The 20571-nt window shown below is 50.3% G+C and overlaps 1 protein-coding gene across 3 annotated transcripts; it reads left to right on the forward strand.

Annotated features, from left to right (window-relative positions):
• The first annotated feature begins 14732 nt into the window (after positions 1-14732).
• On the forward strand, positions 14733-17656 carry LOC116568118. Of its 3 annotated transcripts, XM_032303632.1 has the most exons (4): positions 14733-14903; positions 15338-15451; positions 15865-16086; positions 16796-17656. In XM_032303632.1, exons 1-4 carry the CDS (start codon positions 14876-14878, stop codon positions 17476-17478), a joined length of 1047 nt encoding a protein of 348 aa, XP_032159523.1. In that variant the 5' UTR covers positions 14733-14875; the 3' UTR covers positions 17479-17656. The 3 variants fall into 3 exon arrangements, 2 of the variants coding, with proteins under 2 accessions (XP_032159523.1, XP_032159524.1); XM_032303633.1 differs by having other exon boundaries at positions 14733-15451; XR_004276509.1 differs by lacking the exon at positions 15865-16086 and having other exon boundaries at positions 14733-15451.
• The last annotated feature ends 2915 nt before the right edge of the window (positions 17657-20571 follow it).

Raw genomic sequence — 20571 nt, forward strand, 5'->3', positions numbered from 1 at the left:
AATTTCTCTGTACCTCTGTTTCCTCATCACTGAGTAGGTATAGCAACCGGACAACTGTTTGGAGTTATTCTGAGGTTGCAGCGATGCATGAAAGTGCTCCGTGAGGCAGCTGGCACACAAGTCTCAATAAATATCACTCTTAATCTAATGATCACTCTTATCACCAGCCTAAATTCATATTCTGCTTCTTACATGTTGTGGGCACATAAGTTGGCACTCTGTGCCATTTGGATGAATGGATGGATTTTACCCTTCCCTGGATTCTCACTGTGGAGCTAGAGATGTGTAGATATGGCATCGGAGACTCTGCTTGGGTTGCTGAAATGCAACCCTTGCTCGATTCAAATGGCAGAAAGCTGTCTATGGGTGATGTAGAACACAATGTTTTATAGAAATCCAGTAATGCCTTGAAGGGGCTGTAAGCAGATAGTGTAATGGGAGGACAGACAGGTCAGCACTTTCCTGATTAGGGTCGTGTCTTAGAGTTGGCCTCTGAATCTGGCATGATCGCTTCATGCTCATTCCAGAGTGATGGCAGCTGGGAAATTTCAACTATTAAGAGATTTGGACCAGGGGGTGGGGAGTGGAGATTTAGGGCACCATATGTGCTCAGGGGGAGATTCCTTTATCAGTTTGGATTTGAAAACATGTCACTGAGTGTTATAGATTTTAACACATGATCTAGAGATCTTTCTGCTATTACTAAATCTTAATTAGTTTATTTTCTTAGCTGGTCCTTTTGACACTGTACCAGAAGAAGTATGTGCAAAGACTCTCCTTTTTGGTGTGTCTTAGGCATACAGTCCTTGGTCCTCAACACAGGTCTTTACGTGATAGGTTCTTTTTTTTAAAGATTTTATTGTTTACTTGAGAGAGAGACAGAGTGAGAAAGATCATGAGAGGAGAGAAGGTCAGAGGAAGAAGCAGACTCACCATGGAGCTGGGAGCCCGATGCGGAATTTGATCCCAGGACTTCGGGATTGTGACCTGAGCCAAAGGCAGTTGCTTAACCCACTGAGCCACCCAGGCACCCCGATAGGTTCTTTATTCAATAATTGATTTCCATAGTAAAAACATGCAGTGATCTTCCTGGTCATAACCCGTGTTCTCTTTGCTAGGATTCGAATCCAGAGCTCTGTCTTCAGATGCGCCACAGGATCATTAGGAGAAGAGCTAGCATCACCCGGATTAACTCTCACGTGGTAAATAAATGGGCCAAAGACAGGTTGGCTCCTCAGATCTGCAGATTTGTTTGAAATGAGGACAAAGGGCAGAATCCACTGAAGTGGACGCTGGATTTATGTCCTCCTCAGGATGAGAATCAGAGATTTTTCTTTGAGATCATTTTGGCATAACTTTTATGGGCTTTTCAAGTATTGCAGGGACATGAGAAAATGAACCAGATCAACCCTCTTGGTGCATCTGCACATTTACTGGGACTGATGTGAGGACAGCCACTGCCCACAGCAGCACATAATATGGGTCATTGAACTGGAAGATGGGCGTTTTTTGCATCTTAAGTACAAGTTATGAGTAATTAGTTTTACACTCAGAATTTTTCCATGTGTACTTGATGTCTTTGCTCACGCTGTCTTGTGTCTAGATGGAAAGAACTGGAATGAAGCTTGCCTTCCAGACAGGGTCCCACTGGTGAAACTTTTCCAGCGCCAGAGTTTGAGGAAGGACGGGGAACCATGAGTCTATTCTCAAAAGAGGTGATTTTGGTTTTTATATTTTCACTTCTAAACTGTGGTGTGTAGACTTCACAGCTGGTGGCATTACCATGACTGCTTCTCTGTTATTCACGTGTTAGAAATGTTGCTTTCAAAGAGCCCTGTAATTTCTACAAGTGGCCGTAGGTACTGAAATGATTAGTGGGGCTTCACAGAGAAGCACTTTTAAAAGTCTGACCGTTTGTTTTCCTTGTGTTTGTTTTTATGGCTATCTTTTACTTCTGTGAAATGGTAACAGTTTTCCATATTCAGCAATGATACCCACATTTTTCTGAAAAGAATAGTGAGTAAAGTAAACTTATTAAGTAAATGATAGTATAGTTGGGATAAACATCCTGTAGGCAGCATAAAGGGGGGGGCAGATGTGTCTCAGAAGTGCTGTGGTGGACTGTGAGGCTGGGGGGAGGGGGCGTCTCGGCTCTGCCCCCGCGACTGATGGGGATCCCACCAGAAGCTCTGTGTGCACCAATGAAGTAGTTTCTGTGCACACTTGGCCCTCGGCATGTTTTCTTAATGTCTCTGTGCCTCTGTTTACTCATGCACAAAATGGTAATATGAGCGACAATCCCGTCGAGAGAAGCGTGTCCAGGTTAAATAACTCTGTGCATATGATCTGCTTTGCAAGCGGTAAGTGCTGTGTTACCTGCAAGCTTCTTTTGAATGGCTTTTCCCTCCATTCCGTCGAGCACAGCAGAATCTCGGCTCTTCCCTCTTAGTTGGCAGAAGGGTTGGTGGTAGCTGCTCCTTTCCAGGAGAGAGTCTCCCTGGGCCAGTGCTGTGTCAGCCAGAAGAGGGTTCAGGCAGCAAAGAGTGGACTAAAAGCAGAGCCAGCCCTTAGCAATATTGAACAGCATCCCCTTTGGTCTATGGCCCATGTCTCATGTCTCATGTCTTCTTATGTACCCTGGTGAGGTTCTAGAATTTACACACTCAGGTAAGATGGGGGGCGTTTTAAAGTATTACCTCTCCCAGGGACACTTTGACTGCATTTGGCTCAGGAGGGAGCTTCTCTGCATCAAGATATGGAGCACTTTTTCATGTGTCTGTTGGCCATCTGGATGTCTTCTTTGCAGAAATGTCTGTTCATGTCCTCTGCCCATTTCTTGATTGGATTATTTGTTCTTTGGGTGTTGAGTTTGCTAAGTTCTTTATAGATTCTGGACACTAGTCCTTTATCTGATATGTCATTTGCAATATGCAGCCATCAAAAGAAATGAAATCTTGCCATTTGCGACAACATGGATGGAACTAGAGCGTATCATGCTTAGCGAAATAAGTCAAGCAGAGAAAGACAACTATCATATGATCTCCTTGATATGAGGAAGTGGTGATGCAATATGGAGGCTTAAGTGGGTAGGAGAAGAATAAAGGAAACAAGATGGGATTGGGAGGGAGACAAACCATAAGTGACTTTTAATCTCACAAAACAAACTGAGGGTTGCTGGGGGGAGGGGGTTTGGGAGAAGGGGGTGGGATTATGGACATTGGGGAGGGTATGTGCTTTGGTGAGTGCTGTGAAGTGTGTAAACCTGGTGATTCACAGACCTGTACCCCTGGGGATAGAGTATTATGCCTCCATCAGAAAGGATGAATACCCAACTTTTGTAGCAACATGGACGGGACTGGAAGAGATTATGCTGAGTGAAATAAGTCAAGCAGAGAGAGTCCATTATCATATGGTTTCACTTATTTGTGGAGCATAACAAATAGCATGGAGGACATGGGGACTTAGAGTGGAGAAGGGAGTTGGGGGAAATTGGAAGGGGAGGTGAACCATGAGAGACTATGGACTCTGAAAAACAATCTGAGAAGGGACGGGGGGTGGGAGGTTGGGGTACCAGGTGGTGGGTATTATAGAGGGCACGGATTGCATGGAGCACGGGGTGTGGTGCAAAAATAATGAATACTGTTATGCTGGAAATAAAAAAAAAATAAATTAAATATTAAAAAAAAAAAAAAAAAAGATTAATTGGGAAGAAGAAGCTTTTTATAGTCATTCATTCATTCCCCCAAAATATTTATTAAGCACCTGCCAAGGGCCAAGCACTGTTCTAGGCACTGGAGACCCAGCAAGACCCAGGTGGATAAGCTTCCTGCTTACCTGGCTCTTACCTTCTGGTTGGGAGAGACACATGATTCTCGGTACACACAAAGAGTTTAGAAAGACATCACATGACGTAGACAGTGGGTGGACAGTGACCCCAGATCCACTGGGTCTGGAGAGCACATGCTGGCCCTTCAGCCACATGATGCTAGAATTGCAGGGTGGTCTCTTTTGGGCCAGGCCTACCCTGCACTGCTGGGGCTTAGCAGCTTTGATCAAAGGGCCTTCAGAGAACCACCACCATTTCTATGGTTTGCGTACGCTCACAGCTGAACATCAGTAGGAAAATTAATTCTCCAGTTCAACTTTCTGTTTGATTCCTCAGACCTTGGAGGAATATCAAATGGTAGATGAATTGATTTGCTTGAACAATATATACTGAAAACGTCTTGTCCAGCACCTGCTACACCAGGCAAAAGGTGGTGCCTGCCCTTCTGGAGCTTTCCATGTGGAGTCTAAACAGTGGCTATGACGGTGGCTGTGGGGAGCGAGAACCAGGTCTGAGTCCCGTGTCCGCGCTTTACCAGCTCTGAGGCTTGGGGCAAATCATTTAGAGCCTCCAAATTCTCGCTGGTAACACGACTTTCATTTTCCCTTGCACATGGCATCGACCTGAGCACCAACGAGCAAAAAGCAGGGGTTGGCAGAAATTAGGGTCGTAGGCAGAATAGCAGCCTCCCAGAGATGGGCACACCCTTCACCTGGGGGCATGTGACCTCACCTGACAAAAGGGGGTGCTGCAGATACGACGGGGCAATCCTGGAATCCCATCCTGGAAGGGTCCTGGATTATCTGGGCAGACCCAACGCCCCCTCCTCCAGAAGCTGGAGACCGCAAGAACATGGAATCCCTCTTCACCCCACAAACACAGAAGCACAGCCCTGCTGACACCTTGATCTGAGCCGGTGAGACCCACTTTGGTCTTCTGACCTCCAGAACTGGAAGGTGATTTACACTGGTGGTGTGTTTTGGCAGTGTCTTGTCGCCACTGTAGGAGAGTCCTCGGATAGACCGTGGGCCAGCCACAGGCCATGGCTTGTTTTGGTGTGGCCTGCAAGGGAATGGTTTTCCCATGAGGAACATGTGTGAGTGATTTGATGGAAAGGATCACCGGCTGTCACCCCAATGAAATAAAATGTTATTCTAGAAACAAGAATGTCACATTATTTTTTATACAGTTATTGCATAACTATATAATATTTATACTATAATACCATGTAATATATAGTGTTCAATATGTATAATATTACATAATATATAGTATGCAATATATAATTATTATAATATCCATCAATAAACATTTGTGGCAATTTGTTTTCTGTCTTGCTGTTAATACATATATAATATTCTCAAGTTTACCTCTTGACCCACAAAGCCTAAAATAGTCACCATCTGGTCATTTATAGAAAAGTCTGCCAGCCCCTGAGCTGACTCTGGGGACCCCCTGGCCAAGAATCTAGCAGATGATTGGTCAGCAGTGGCCATTTTCTCTAGCATATGTGGCCACGTGTCCCATCATGTACTCAAAAGGACATCTCCACTATGACAATTGTCACAGTGAGCCATTCAAAGCGGTGACCCACACTTCACCCACTTTATTAAACAAAGCTGGGACATAGCAGAATCCAGGGGAGCTGGTGTGGTTTATCTTGTCCATCGCACTCAGGGGGACACTGCAGTCGGAGAGGTCGGTGATGACTCCTGTCCAGCTCAAGGAGGCATAGTAATGCCTGGGCAAGTCTGCTTGCGTGGGACCCTCTCCCCGCTTGCAGCTGTGCAACCTTAGGCAAGGTTCTTAACCTCTCCATGCCTGGGTCTCCCATTCCACAATGGGAGCAGGTAGAGTGCACCCCCTGCCAGAGTACTGGGAGGGCAAATTAAGCTGTTACGTGCAAGGTTCTCTGCATCGAGGAGGTGGCAGGATAAGGGTCGTTAGTGTGATTGCTCTGGTGTGACTCAGACAGAGGCTACTGCCTGCAGACCCTGCTTGCAGCTCATCACACCCACCTTTGAAAAGCATAAGGAGGAATCCAGTGGTCATGAAAGGAGTCATAGCAGGACTCTGCACGGCCCCAAGGAGGGTGCATACCCAAGGCATAGGTTTTCCAGTGATTCTGGAGGACAGTAAGTGTCTCCACAGGCGTGGAATGAAGGGAGGTCATCTGGGAGCCAGGGCTGATGTGTGCAAAGCCTCAGATGAGAGGCAACAAACTCTGCCAGCCTGAGGGGCCTTGACCAGTGTGCTGAGGGGCAGGGGTAGGGGAAGGGCTGATCAGAACATAGTGGCTTGTGTCCCCAGCTTTATGGGGATATAATTGACACATAAAACTATAAGTTTCAGGTGTACGATGTGATTGGATGTGCGTACGTACTATGAAATGATCACCAAGGTAAGGTGGGCTAACTCAACCGCCCCTCACACCGTTACCGTTCTTTGTCATGGTGAGACCATTTAGGACATAATGCTTGTCGTATCCTTCAAGTGTATAATGCAGCTTTGCTCACTGGGGTCACCATGTTGTATGCAACACGTCCAGAACATATTCATCCCTGAATAGGGATGGACGTTTGCACCCTTTGACCAGCAGGCATGTAGAAAACGAGCTGTGGTTGAGAAGAATGGTCAGAGAACTTTCAGAACAGCAGCTCTGGGAGTGGCGTGAGGCTGCTTCCAGAAGAGGGGTGCTCCCTTGCTCCTCCGGACAGGCATCTTGCAGAATGGGGCCAGAAAACTCATTGTTCTAAGGACTACAGCTTAGTCCTGGGAAGGATTGTGGCCACAGCTCCTCTAAATGGTCATCCTGCCAAGAGCAATCCCCTTCCCCCAGCCCCTGACTTCGCTGGGATCGTCATGCCTATACTCAAGAGGGGACAGCTCTCAGGTCCTCGAGAGCAGAGCTGCAGATCCGCACCGAGGCGGGCCCCCTCCTGTGTAGGGCACCTGGATTCTCTTGGGTTTGCCCGTGTGTTCAGTTCCTAGCCCTTGCAGGAGCTGCTCCTCACTGACCTGAGGCTGCTGACAGCCCTTATCGAGGAGTCCCACTGCGACAGGATGGAACTTCTGTTCCTGCAAGTCTTCCTAAGCCTGCACTTTGCTGACCCCCTAGAACCCTTGACCACTTATACCTGCGAGAGGGCTTGGTGAGCAGGACACCGACCTGGGCTTGGACAGGCCCCATTCTCCCAGCAGAACTGCTTGTCTTAAACTCCATTAAGTCCCCAAATGGCCGCTCTTCTTAATTTCCAGTTTGCAAGGAGTTTACTTCTTGTTTATTCTTAGTGAACAGGTGCACTCCCTGGCTGGGCTCATGGTCCAGGAGCTGGGCAGCAGCGTAGCCTGGTCCACATCTCTCCCTGGCTCTCTGCTGGTCTCTTCCTGGTCCCGCCTCCCCATCAACACCCACAGTTCTGCTTCCTCATCTCTGCGCTGTGCACATCTCGGGTTTGCTGTGGTCTGCTGTTCACAGCTCTTGCTTTCGAAGCCTCTTGAAACACCTGAGAACACCTGTCTCAGCGGGTGACCCTCTCGGTCCCTCTGGGTCTCCATCCCCAGTGCTCTGTATAAGGTACTTCTCCTACAAAGAGTATGAATAGGGCAGAAACAAAGGTCTCCAGGTCCAACCTGAAACCTGGTGTGGGGCCAAGGCAGGAGTTTCTTGCAGTTGAGTCTAACCTATGAAGACTTGTTAACCCATCGTCCTCTACCGAAGCAAGGTGAGGACAAGAACCTACGCTTCCCGTCCATCAGCTCAGGTCTTCTCTGGAGCTCTCTATGGATTCCCACTTGCCACGTGAACACTCCCTTTGTCCTCTGTCTTTCTCTTGGTGATCTTACATTTCTGCAGAGTTGTAGGCTTCCCTGAATGCTCTCATTACACCAGCTTGGGTAAGCCTTGAGCAATTCGCGTGACGTGGGAATGCCTCCATTTCAAGCTCCTCTCTCCAGCAGGACGGATCCGGCCATCCTGCTTACTCACAGTCCGTGTTCTTCAGTTTGCTGAATGTCACATTTTCTGTAATAAGAGGATTCTCGGTAGAAACCCTTCGATGTGGCTGGGGAGGTTGTGAGGGCAGGAGCACAGAGAAGTGCTCTGTGTCTCTGCACTCATGGCAGGGAGAATGGACGGCGTGGGTCCCTTCTTGTCTGGAGGGGGCTTTCTCTTCCCTTTTGTCCTTCAAAGTACAAGCCGTGCTGACCCCTAGTTTTTAAATCATTCTCCCCAAAGCGACAGTCTATCAGCTCCTCTTCGAAACCATTTTGTCCCCAAACACAGTTCACAGAAAATACCTGAGGTTATAATAGTCCTTAGAAACACCTACTGGAAGTGACCTTGGTAGGGCTTTGACCTGGCTGTAAACTCGTTTCTTCAACCTCTTCACGGTTTAGACTCAGGTGTCCTTGAGAGAAGGTCATCACGAGCTTCTGTCCCCATCATCTTGTCTACCCCTCCTGGTGCTCTTCCTCTGTCAACGGCCAGAATGCCAACTAGCCTTTTTTCTTGAAATGTCATTCGGAGTGCTGTATAACTTTTCTGGATTATAAAGCTCTTGTAAGCTAACCGTGGGCGGGGGGTGGAGGGTGTTCTTAAGTTCCTTAAAATAATGTAATAAACGAACTAAACCCATAACAGCCTCATCACCTAGGAGCAATCCATGCTACCATTTTTCCGACTTTATTCTGTTCTCACTAGCCATGTTCACATAGTGGGGGCCGTATTGCACGTTCAGCCTCATTGGTGTGATCTCAGAAAGCCCTTCTGTGTCATCAAAATTAAAAATAGAAGCTATTTTTACACCACACAATTCAGTAGGTTTTGCTCTGACGTGGGTGGTAGAAGAGTCTGGGGTCCCAGAGTGGGGTTTAGAATCCTTCCCATCCAGGAAGCCAGCTCACGCTTCCAAGGGGCGCACAGCCAAGGTGCTGAAGGGACACGTGAATCCCAAGACGGGAGGAAAGAAGCAGAGCCTGTCCTGGGGTCGTGGGGGACTGTTGGGCAGACGCGTCCCTCCACTCCCCAGACCTCCCCCATCCGGGGTCTGGACCACTCCCTCCCCTGGTTTTCTCCTTTTACAGGTAGCATCACACTCCCTTCTACCAGAAGACCCTGCTGAGTCTGTGTTCCTTGACTTCTCCTCCCAGAAAGCTCACTCTTTCCCTGGAGAGTTGTCCCTCCGCAGCTTACGCATCATGGTCTTGATGTGTTTCTCTTCCAGATGGCGGTTTAGAGCAGGAGGAAAGGAGATGGGCTCATCGGGAAGCAAGCCCGTCAGCACAGTGTGACTCTCTGCCCTTTACCTAGCCAGACAGCCACACGATGTTAGACTTCGTGTACTTCCCAGTTTTTATTATACACGTGTGAGTGTCTCCTTCCCTTTCTGTTAGGGAACAGCAGCATTCTTCTGGGCGTTCGGCACCATGAACCAGCAAGCAAACGATTTTTTTCCGCCCTCTTGAGAGCAAGTATAATTTTTACTTACTAATCACCTTACAAACTCAGCTATGTTCCCTGAGAATGTGTTTAAAGATCAAATAAGGTCCATCTCTCGTCAGCCGGGTGTGTGTCCCTTGGACAGTAGCATCTCTCGTCAGCTGGGTGTGGTGTGTGTCCTTTGGACAGCGGCAACCACAAATACTGACAGTATGGGGAAGCTGAGTTTACGATGGAAAGCCTTACTTTGGAGCGACCTCTCTCGGTTATCTGTGTTGGATCGTCCACCTGTGGGTCAACAGCAGCGATGAAACAGAGACTCACTTCTTATTTTTAGCCGCATGTAGACCACCTCCTAATCTACTTGTCACGAGATATTCAGGAATTGGAAACTCCTTACAGCAGACAAGTCATGGAGGGATTCCCAATCAAGAAAGAAAGGTCATTCAGATCGCTGTGTGTCATGGGCTGTGCATGCACACGGACGAGTGAGCGTGAACTCTGGACAGAACAGGGCTGGGACTTCGTGGGCATCTCTGCAGAGAACGGGCTGCTCATTCTTGGGGTTTGGCAGGCATCAGCTCAATCCCGAGGGTGAGCAGTGAGCACCACAGATGTCCCCTCAACCACGTCTTGCACTGAGGTAGAAATGTGTGTATATATGTAATAAATTATATATACAAAGTAGAGACAGGAATACTTCTATGTGTCTCTATTTCTATACACCCTACTGATTCTGTTTCTCCTGCCTGAGGCAGCAAGGCTGGGTTGTCCTGGGCTCACCTCTTCCAGCTGGGGGCTCTGCTCTACACTAGGCTTGGCTGGTAGGTTTCCAATGTTCCCACCCTCATTGTGGAGGCAACAGGGTGCCATGGGGAGTACAGAGCATTAGAGCCAACCAGTTCAATGGCTAAAAGGCTTTCAAGACTTGGTTTGTGGGCCACCTATTAACATGTCCTTGGCTGAAGCATGTCACGTGGCCAAGCCCAGGGCAGGTAGGGGTTGCCTACAATGAGAGGGCACGGCAGTTGTGTCCAGGTGTGCTGTGGCCAAGGAGGGGCTTATCTGAGCATTGACTGACAACTCCAGGCATCACGGTATGGTAGCCCTTGTCGTGTGGCCAAGCTCCTTTACATTGGGTTGAGATCTCAACGCTTACAAACATTGGAATCTTGTGCACTGAAGTGGTTCGTCTCCTCCCCGGGGGGACCAGGAAGGGGAGGTGGTGGGTGTGCAGGTTATGACATCATTCTGGAGACGTCTTATCTAAATCCTTGTAACAGATGTTTGGCAAGAGGTAAAACAGAGGCATAAGCCTCTTAGAAGTATTGTCGAAACTATCATAATCTCTTCTAACATATTTAACCAGAGCAGGATCCCGCAGGGCTGCCCAGCACGCAGCACGTTATCAATGCTTGCCAGCTACGGCCCTGAACGGCCTACGCACAGGTGACTTTGAAACAGAGAAAGGAATCTTTTGTGCAAAGGAGAATGGAAGTGCACAGACTGCTAAATGTTCGGGAGAAAATGCACTATCAGTGTGGACAAATCTTATCTCTGTGCTTTTTTTTTTTCTCAAGAGGAAAGACAAGGATTGTGAAATCAGTTCGTTATTCCAGAAGGAATCCTGGCCACCGTGGGTACGCTCTTCTGCTTTCCCAGAAGCCTGCTCGCAAATGTGCCATGAAGAGTGTTGTCCCCCCATCCTGAGTTACCCAGGAATAGCCACCTCCTGAAGTCGCTAGTAGTCATTCCTATGACTTCCCTGAAGCCCGTCTGAGGTCCCTGCCTCAGGAGGTCATACTGATCATTCAAAATGTTTACTGAGGCTCTTCCCTTTAAGACTGTAGAGGGTTTGGCAAAGCAATTGTTGGTGAATGTTGGTTGGGGTGGGGTGGGGGTGGAGGAGAAGGTCAGGTGGCCACGTGAATGCTGAGAGAGAACTTCTCCAGACAGAAGTTAACAACTGGTTGGTGTGTCCATGGCTGTCAGGTTCTCAGGAACTTGGTGGTTGACCTACGGTTCTCCTTGGTGCCTTACTTGACTATGAGCTCCTCAAAAGGCCAAGGATACAGTGTGGGTATCCATCTTCATGACAAAAAGTCTCAGAAAATATGAAGAGAGAGGGAGAGAGGGTGGGGGACGGAGAAAGTGTGAGCTCCTTGGTGCCTCCCAAGCTTTAGAGACTGTCGCGTTACCACCAAGATGACCACCACATCCGAACACCTGAATGTTGGCTTCGTTAAAGTCTTCCTTTAAATGCCTGTTAAATTGATCCATCTTCTACATTAAACAATAATATTATCACATGACTGGTTTAGAGTTCTAGTTATATGTTATTTTTCTAATATACTGTGAAAGAAATCCCACCTATTAAAAATAAGAAGGGCTTGGCCCCGGGTCCCGCTGCCATCCCTAGGCACACCCACCCACCCCTGCCCCCCACTCCATCCCTCCCCCTTCCCGTCTGCCTTTCTTTTTCACTGACTTTCCCTCCATCTACTTTTCTGGAAGGCTATTGTCCAGGACCCCTCCCCCAATTGTCACGGCTTCTTGAAGATACTCGAGTAACCACCCCAACAGTGAGAATGACCACAATGTGGCTGAAACGTTGTTTGAGAAATCTTATCACCACTTGCAGCTGAAAGCCTCCAGGGACAGGATGGAAAATTAAGCTTATCTCAAAAGAGTCCCTTCGGATCCAGGTCCGATAGATCAAAGAGGCTGGTCTCTGCAATGGTCCAGAAGAAGGACAGGCTTTTGAAATCCATTTCTCCAGAGTCATAAGCTCATCATGACATTTATGGGAAAACGTTTGTTTCTTTTACCATCTGAGTTTCTGAGCCAAGAGGAATATTTGATTCTTGAAGATCCCTGTTCCTTCAGCTTTTATGTGTTGGAAAGGAAGGCAGACCCATGAGGTTACATGAGAGGCTGGGGGAGGGGGTTCTGAAGGGAGCGTCCAGTCCCATTACTGGACCAGTGTCGGTGTGGGGAGCCAGGGAAGTACTGGGTGCAGATGTCTGGACGTGAGGGTCGGGGAGGCCCCGGGCTGGCTCCTGCTTGCCAGCAGAGCTTGTCTGCGCTAACATTAAGACTCTATTACCCTTAGCTCGTGCTCATGCCATGGATGTTAGTGAAAAATTAGGACGGTCAGGGGCAGCCTTCTAGGGGAGGTGACATGTGTACTTTTCAGGGCTGGACCCAGGGCTCTTGGCCACATGCCTGGTAATTTCCTCAGCAAATCTGTTGGAGGGTTGTGTGTTATCCTGTGAATGTGCTCTGTTGCCCGTCCTCCTGGTGCGCACACAGGTGTGTGAATCCTCAGACACAAAACTATCATGTCTTCTCCTTCTCAGCCAGTGAACTCTTCAGGTGTGACCCTGGCTGGGCCCCTCCCTGCTGGGTTTCCTGATGGGAAAACATCCATACACCACAGTGAGGTCTGTGATAAAAATGATGGGGTAAAGTTATGTCATAATTAAAATGAGTCAATTATACATTTCTTAAAACTTTAATTATGAATTCTTTAATGAATATCTCATTTTGATCAATCTTAAGGCATTCATACAAATGAAAAATGTCTCAAGGAAAAGCAGTGATGCGTGAGCAATTGTACTTAATTCCCAGCTGAATGAATTTTAATCAGCAGTGGAGTTATAGAACCACAGAACAGGGACTACTGACCTCACTAAAAGGGAGAAGTACTTTATTTATAGGGTCTGGGAGCTTGTTACTGCCAAGTTGAGACAAGGAAAGAGAAACCTCTCTTAAGCAGAAAGCTGAGTCCCAAAACAGGGAGATTATGGTTAGATAAATGCTCGAAGCGGGAAGGACAGAGCTGCCTTTCTCTGAGCTTTGTTACTGAAAATCCTGATGGGATGCATGGGTCTACCTTCTTGGAGATCAGGGATGTGTTTTTGTAAGCTTTTTAAAAGGAAATACGACATACACAGGAAAGTGCTTGATGAATTTTTATGAAGTGAGCACACCTGTGTATGCACCATGAGGTTGGGCAACAGGGCACTTTCAGAACCCCAGAAACCACTCTGTGTTCCCTCCCAGCCATTACCAACCTTCTTCCTACCGCCTCTGATTTCCATAATCATCAGTTTGCTTTGCCTAATTTTTTAGCACTTTATATAAAGATAACTATGAAGTATACACCACACTTGTCTGTCTGGCTTTTTTAAACTTAAATTCCCATCTGGGAGGTTAATCCATGTTGCTCTGCATAGCAACAGACTTTCTTTTCACCATTGGAAAAACGTGCTACAATGTATTCACTTGTTCTCTTGTTGATAGTCGCCGGGATAGTCTCTAGTTTCCGGCCATGACAGTACTGCTGCTTTAAGATTCTTGTGGGATTTTTTGATGAACATACACATTTCTGTGGATAGATACCCAGAACCAAGCGCTGGACCTCTTCTCTAGCCACACCTAATTTCTAAGTGACCTCCTACCTCGTGGCTTTGCACACATTTTCTGATGGTGACCTTCAATGCTATAAAACCCTAGTTCTGAATCACAACCTGCTATTCACAGCTGCCCCACTGGATCTTCTGCCCGAGGTCATCTCAAGTGAAGATGCTGTCAAGCCTTGAATCACCACTTCTGTATCTTATCCCTCCTGTCCTGTCCTCCAGCACATCCTGCTGGCTTTATCTTTGTTCCTGTTCTTAAGGACAAGCATTCTAATACACTCAGATTCTGTGGGTCAGGAGTCAGGACAGAGCGCGGTGGGGACCGCTTGTGTCTGCTCCATGTTATCTGGGTCCTTTGCTGGGGTGACTTGCAGGCTGGCGGATGGGGTCATCTGGCGCTGTCTTCACTCACACATCTTCTATCTGGGTAGGAGGACTCAAAGTTTGATCTCTGACCAGAGCCCACGTGTGGCCTCTCCATGTAGCTCTGCTTCCTTATAGCCCAGCGGCCTTGAGGATATTAGAGCTCTTACATGGGCACATGAGGCTCTGAGTGGAGTGTTCCAGTGAATAAGGGAATAGATGCACCATCTTTTAGGACCCAGCCAAGGAGTTGTTCCCATAACTCTTGCTGCCCTCTGTTAGGTAGAACAGTCAAGAGCCCGCCGGCATTCAAGGGGATAGGAATTGGCCTCTGGCTCTTGATGGAGGGTGGGCAGCAAAGGCGTGCTGGGGAACAGTGGGAGGCATATACTGCTGTGGGTGGTTGACTTTGGAAAATACAATCTGCCACCTACCATTTTCCAGATATACCCAGAACGTTACTGCCTTGCCCAGTCACGTAGCTTTCTCCCTGACTCCAGGCATCATGATGCCTCACCTGAGTTACTGTGAATGGCACTGGTGGTTCTCTCTCACCCGTATTATGAGTGACGTGGCTGATCCCACCTATGCTGATGTCAACGGTGATCACAATGTAGCCATGTGAGGTAACCCCTGTCAGCAGTTAGAATGATCACAGCACACACACTGGACGCTGGAGGCAGTATTCCACGCTACGGGCAAACACCTGGGGCATAAGGAAACCCAACTGCCCGGCCGAGACCCCAGGGCCGCCAAGTAACAGCAGGGGCCCTCCCAAGCAGCATGACCTGCTGCCTGTGGAGTGTGGTTTTCTGATCAGGAATGTCTGATGTACTCGAACCAGCCCCAGTTAAAGGGAATTTATTTTACGTGCTCAGTCTCCACAACTGTACTGTCACAGCGCCGTAACAAACAGCTCCAAACTGGGGACTTGGCCCAACGAAACTCTGTGTCTGCGCACGCATTGCCTGTTGGGGGTCCAGATGACTGCTCGCATCCGTCATCTGCGGCCTGTGTCAGGACAGTCTGATGGAAGCTTGGCTACAGTGGCAGAGGGAAGAAGCCCATCCAGAGGGTTTTCTGCCAACACCTAAGGGCTCTGCCCAGTAGACATGGCTGCCCATTACCCACTGGCCAGACGGGTAACATGGCCCATTTAACTGCGGGGGCAGGGGGCGTGGGAGGGTGTTACCCTGACACGGAAGCTCCACAGGAGATCAGGCTGAGAGAGGACAGAGTCTCTCTACACCACTGATTAAAAATACAGGCTTTATTGTGATTTAGGCATGGCAAGAAGGAGACCCACCTGCCATGCCGGCCACACGGGAAGCACCAGAGTGGGTCAGGAAGCAGAAAGGAGAAGCAGAAAGTGGTTTCCATGGGAAGGACCAGACAAGGGTAAGCAGGGTACGCAGGGTTAGGGTTGGCCAGTCTGAATAATTTCTGTGGGCTCCAGGGCACCCCCAATTGTCTGGTACCTGCCCTGAGGTGATCAGGGCAGGTGGGTAGTAACCCGGAGTTGAGAGCCGATAGAGGAAGTCCCTGGGGGTGGGCTCTGGGTTGTCCAGTTGGGTTTGGAAAGCATGCTGTCGCAAGTGAGCTACTCAGCCTTTTGGGGAATTAGCCAGTCCTGAGAGGGGCAGGCCCTCCAGGGTCTGCGGGCCCCAAGATGTTGGAGCACCAGAATACAGAAAATGAAAGGAGCCTTTAATACAACCGCACCCGGCAACGGGAGAGGAAAGACCCGGGAGCTGCGGACACTACGGACTCCCGGTCTCCGCCTGCATTCATTCTATATTCTCTGTCTTCAGCTTCCTGCTGGCCCAGTCCTGGGTGTCTGCCTGATGGTCCACCTCCATGTCCACTTCTTGCTGGCCAGAGCTCCAGGCTGGTGCAGCTCACGCCCAGCTCTGGCCTGTGGGTGGCCTGTCCTGACCCAGTTGCGTCTGGCCAGGGGAAGAAGGGTTCCCCGAGTGGCAGAGAACATTCTCCTCAGGAAAATCCCTGGCAGCCGGTCCCAGGGACTCACATGTGTATAGATTCCCACCTGCCCCCGACGCCCAGCCCTTCTCCAGGGAGGCCAAGCTGGTGGGGAGGGGCAGATGGACAACTTTCTTTGAAAAACCCCAGTAGCAGCCATGGGGTTGACATGGGCTCTGAGCCAGCGGGGCTCCGTGGTGGCCTGGTGTCCTCAGGGCCGTGGTCATCGGCTCTGGGCGGACTCCCCAGGCCCGCGATGCTCCTCCAGGGAAGGTTACAGAGAGCCAGTGGCTGCACTGTGTGTGTCTCTCCCAGACTGATTATCTCATTTTGCTGGGCCCCACGCTGCCAGAACAGAGCGCTGTTTACGGCCCCTGTGCCCAATCAATCACTTATTCATACAGTTTGAAGATTATAGCTGCTCATTTGCTACTTCCAGTCCAACTTGTCATGGCGCGTCTCGGGGGAGACATCCGCACAGCTGTATTAAAGCCATCCAACTCCTTCTCCATGGCAACAAACTGGGGAGGCTGGAGATCCCACCAGCCTCCGCGCTCGAGCTGCGTGTCAACTCCCACCCGAGCCCACCCGCCCCACGTGAGCTGCGAGCAGGCGGGACTTGCTCAGTGCCTCGGTGCCTTCCGGCCGAAGCTCACCCTTTTGGGGGGATGAGATTCCATCTACGGGCTGTTTACTGGGAGCCTGTTAGTGTCGACCGCGGCGTCTGCTCGCGAGTTTTATTAATCAGGCTGCTGTTTCCAGCCTTCCAGCCAACCCCAGCTCACGGAGGAAGATGGATCGTGTCAGGCAGGCCAGCTGCCCCGGAGGAAGCGCGCCCCGCCACCCCGTCCCAGAGAGCTGCAGTGCACTTGCTAGGAGGGGAACCAGCTCATGGCGGGGAGGGGTCTCGTGGGCCTCTGCTGCTCATTTGTTGCCGCTGCTGCAAATCTGCAGGGAGGCGTGCAGGGAACTTACACTTAACAGCTCGGTGGTCTCCAGGAGCACCTTGTCGCTCTGTGGATAAACAGATTCCTCGCCCAGACGCATGGCAGCCATCAGTACTTTTTTTCAGTTACCGTCGGAACTCGCTTTCCAAATCAAGACAGCACAGTGTTGAGGAGGGTCTCAGATATACACCAGGAACAGAGGCAGTGGGGCCTCAGCTGCTACATACGGGGGCAGAGCCTCAGCCTCCCCCTCGCTCTGCAGCTCCTCCCAGCCCCAGAGCAAAGAGAAATCTCTGGTGTCTGGCATCTCCCGCTTTGGGTCTCATAGAGCCCCTGCCCGAGCCCCGTGCATGCCTCCTGACTGGAAACCCCATTAGCAAGTCAGTGTTTAAGGCCTCTGACACTGTTTTGAGTGGAAGCCCTGTTTGTGGGGTTCATTCCATTCTATTCAGAAAACTTCACCCTTTCAGCAAACGCTTCGTGGTGCTGGTGCTGTGAAGTTCACATTCTAGTCTGACTCCGCCCTCGTGCAGGGACCGCGACGGAGGCAACTCTGTGACATACGCCGCGTCCGACCCGTTATTAATCACTGTAAATCTGGAATAATCTCTACAAACATATTTTGTTCCCTACAAATGTATTTGTGCCCACTTTCTCTAATAAATCTTATGTCAGACTGGCTATTGTCTCTCTTCACACAGCATCTCCCAGCTGAAATATTTAAGCCATATATGAGCAATAATAAAAATCGCTTGCTACAGTCACTTTTGTTTTAGGAAAACAGACCACAATAGGCAGCAGATTTATTACTTACAGAGGACTCCATTTGGGGCTGTATTTTTTCTCCCCCCCGGTGGATTTTTTTCTAGCTTTCAAAAATCACTGACGAACTCCATGTTTGTCCCTGACTTCATGCAGAAAGGGCAAGACATTACTCTTTCTAATGAGAAGGGATACAAAGCAGCCCTGCGAAAGAAAACCAGCAGCCCTCTCGGAGCTGCCCTGGTATTTCCTCTCCCTCCCCTCCTCTGGTCAGGAGACACCGTGTTCTCTCCAGCTTCCTTCAGACTTCCCACCTAATGGAGTTCCCTTCCTCGTGAAGCCCACGGTCTCTCTCATCCAAACTTCCTTCCCCCGCTCGTGAGCAGATGGTAGGGCTTGGAGAAGGGTACTTTGAAGGGTGGGTGCTTTGACAATATGTTTGGGACAAAGAGGGACGAGTAAGGACATTTCCCTCAAGTTCTTTTTTCTGGGAGATGAAAACCTACCACTAAGATCATCCTGGGAGTATCTTCTGGGATTCCTGCGAACACGTCCAGCGCCAGACTGCATCCCATCGCTAGGGGGCGGGTTCTCGTGGAGAGGTGAGTAACTAGGTGGTCCGGGAACTGGCGTCCCCCAATGGCAGGGATGCAGAGGACAAGTCGAAATCTGGGACCTCCGACCACACCACACCTGGGACGAGACAGCGGAGAAGCATGTAGATCTCCCACAGCCTAGGGCCTGCAGTGGATTCATAGCAGATAGTCCTGCTGCTGTTTTGTGGAGCACTTATCAGTCGTTAATGGTCATTAACACATTCATCGGCGGGAGAAGTCCCAGTGGGTGGCGGAGGAGGAAGCCGGCTGTTTTGCTGTGCAGTGCGAGCGTCCTACCGCTGAAGCGCACGGTGAGTCTGGGTGCTGTTCTTCCTTCCCTATGGTCCCGTGTAGGTGACAATGTCTGAACCACCCAAACCAGCAACTGCTGTGAGTCACGCACTTGGGCATTTTTTAAAAAAATTCAGCTGCAAGAAGTTTTGGAATGCACGCACTAAGAGCCTCTCGTTAGGACACTGGGGCGGGGAGAGTCACCGCTTCCATAGTAAATGGTGGTCCATGCCGGGAGTTTCCCAGGGCATTTGCATCTAGAGGCTGTTCTCAGCTAAGGTTCAGCCACATCGAGAATTGGCCGGTTGCACCTGACTCTGTGGGACGGCCTCGTCTGCACATACTCCTTACACGGCTGCTTTTCTGAAAGTTCTCTGTAAACCAGGTCGCCTGAGGAGGGTGTGCTCTTTGAGCAGCCCTTTTGTCCCAGGACGAATCGCCCCTTTATTAACCCTCCTGGTGAGTTCAGACTCTCCCACGCTAGCAAGGCTTCGTGAAGGGCCAGCTGTACCTTCCGCACACCTGTGCGCGGTGGGTTTATAGAGAAGAACCTGGGGAAGGGCAGAGAGGTCTCCTCACTTGGCATCCAAAGGGGCAGCCACTGTACTTTTGAAAGGAGGGAGAAGCAAGTCCGTGCGCCCCAGCCAAAACTCAAGATGCAATGTCTGAACGTGGACGCTCAGCCCAGGTCGTGTCTGCTCACAAACCAGGCGAGACGCTCGGGGAAGACTGGGCTGGTCAGGTCAGAGCTCTCGGGGTTCATTAGACGCAGCAAGGGAAGCAGCTTCTCTTAGCAGAGCTAGAGGCGGAGTCTCCGAGGCTCTAGCCAGGGCCGAGGGATGGCTCCGCTCCCTCCATCTGATGGACGGTGCGGATGAAGCCAAGGGAATGAGACCTACGGGCCCCCCTGCAATGCTGATATGCAGCTAAAGACATTGCTAGGTGGCAGAGGGACTCTCGCCCCCACCCCCAGCCGAAGAGAAGCCCCAAGGACTGGTGCTACTGGCCTCCCACAGCCGGCAGCCACCGGAGACATGAGGCTGAGGAGAGCTGCTCTTTGTTACTATATCATGACACTAAGGTCTCCCGGAAAAGCCACCAGAAAGACCTTCTGTCTCATTTGTCTACTGCAGCCATGCCCTGGAGGGAGGCCTTGCCATGGCATAACCCCAGCAAGTGCCCTGGAATTTGGGGGCCTGGGGATGGCTCACCTACGCTGGCGTCTGTGGCGGGGTCTCCCCCTGAGGCCCTACCCTTCCTGCTTTCCCTCTTACTCCTGAAGAGTCTGGAGCTCTCGGGGTCGGGGTGGAGCTGGGGATGGAAGGGGCCAGAGTCTCCCTGGAGGCAGAGACTCCGAGGGCTGTTGGGGAGACCAGTGGAGGGGTGCAATCCTGTCCGCAGGCGCACGGGGCCAAGAAGGAGGGGCCGGGCAAGGTTGTGTGTTGCCTACAGAGAACTGAAGAACAATAAAGAAACCAACTGAAAGTCCATCCTCTTCCTCATCATTCCGTGTCGGCAATGCTACCCAACATCGGTGATAAAATACGCTGTCCTGCTTGGGGTGGGGGGAGGGGCGACTCTTCCCGCCCCTGGCATGTCACCGAGTGCAGGGACATTGCATTCCGAGCACGGGTGCTCTCTGCTTGTCCGCCATCGCCCACGAAGGAGGTGCAGCTAACAGCCTCACAACGAAGCACTCCAAGGGCCTGGTTCCATGGGGGGCCGTCCCTGCCCTCGGGAATAAGGCCAGTCCCCCTGGGGTCACCGAGGTCCTGGGCCCCCTGCGATCCCCCCCGATGCTGCGTGGGCCCCATCCCGGGCTCTCAGCCTTCCCAGCAGTGTTCTCTGCGCACAAGCGTTCCCTGCCTCGGGCATCTCTAAGGAGCGCGTCCACTGGTAGCCTGTGCGGGTTGGGCTCCGACACAGATTAATGGCTCGCGGT

This window comes from Mustela erminea, chromosome 10 (genome assembly GCF_009829155.1).
Source record: "Mustela erminea isolate mMusErm1 chromosome 10, mMusErm1.Pri, whole genome shotgun sequence".
Taxonomy (NCBI): Eukaryota; Metazoa; Chordata; class Mammalia; order Carnivora; family Mustelidae; genus Mustela; species Mustela erminea.

Bases quoted from the DNA above. Each gene is read 5' to 3' on its own strand.
- LOC116568118 (XM_032303632.1), top strand. From the start codon at position 14,876: ATGTCTGATGTACTCGAACCAGCCCCAG. The intron at 14,904-15,337 runs TTAAAGGGAATT...ATTGTGATTTAG, and splicing joins TGTACTCGAACCAGCCCCAG to GCATGGCAAGAAGGAGACCC. The intron at 15,452-15,864 runs GTAAGCAGGGTA...CTCTGTCTTCAG, and splicing joins ATGGGAAGGACCAGACAAGG to CTTCCTGCTGGCCCAGTCCT.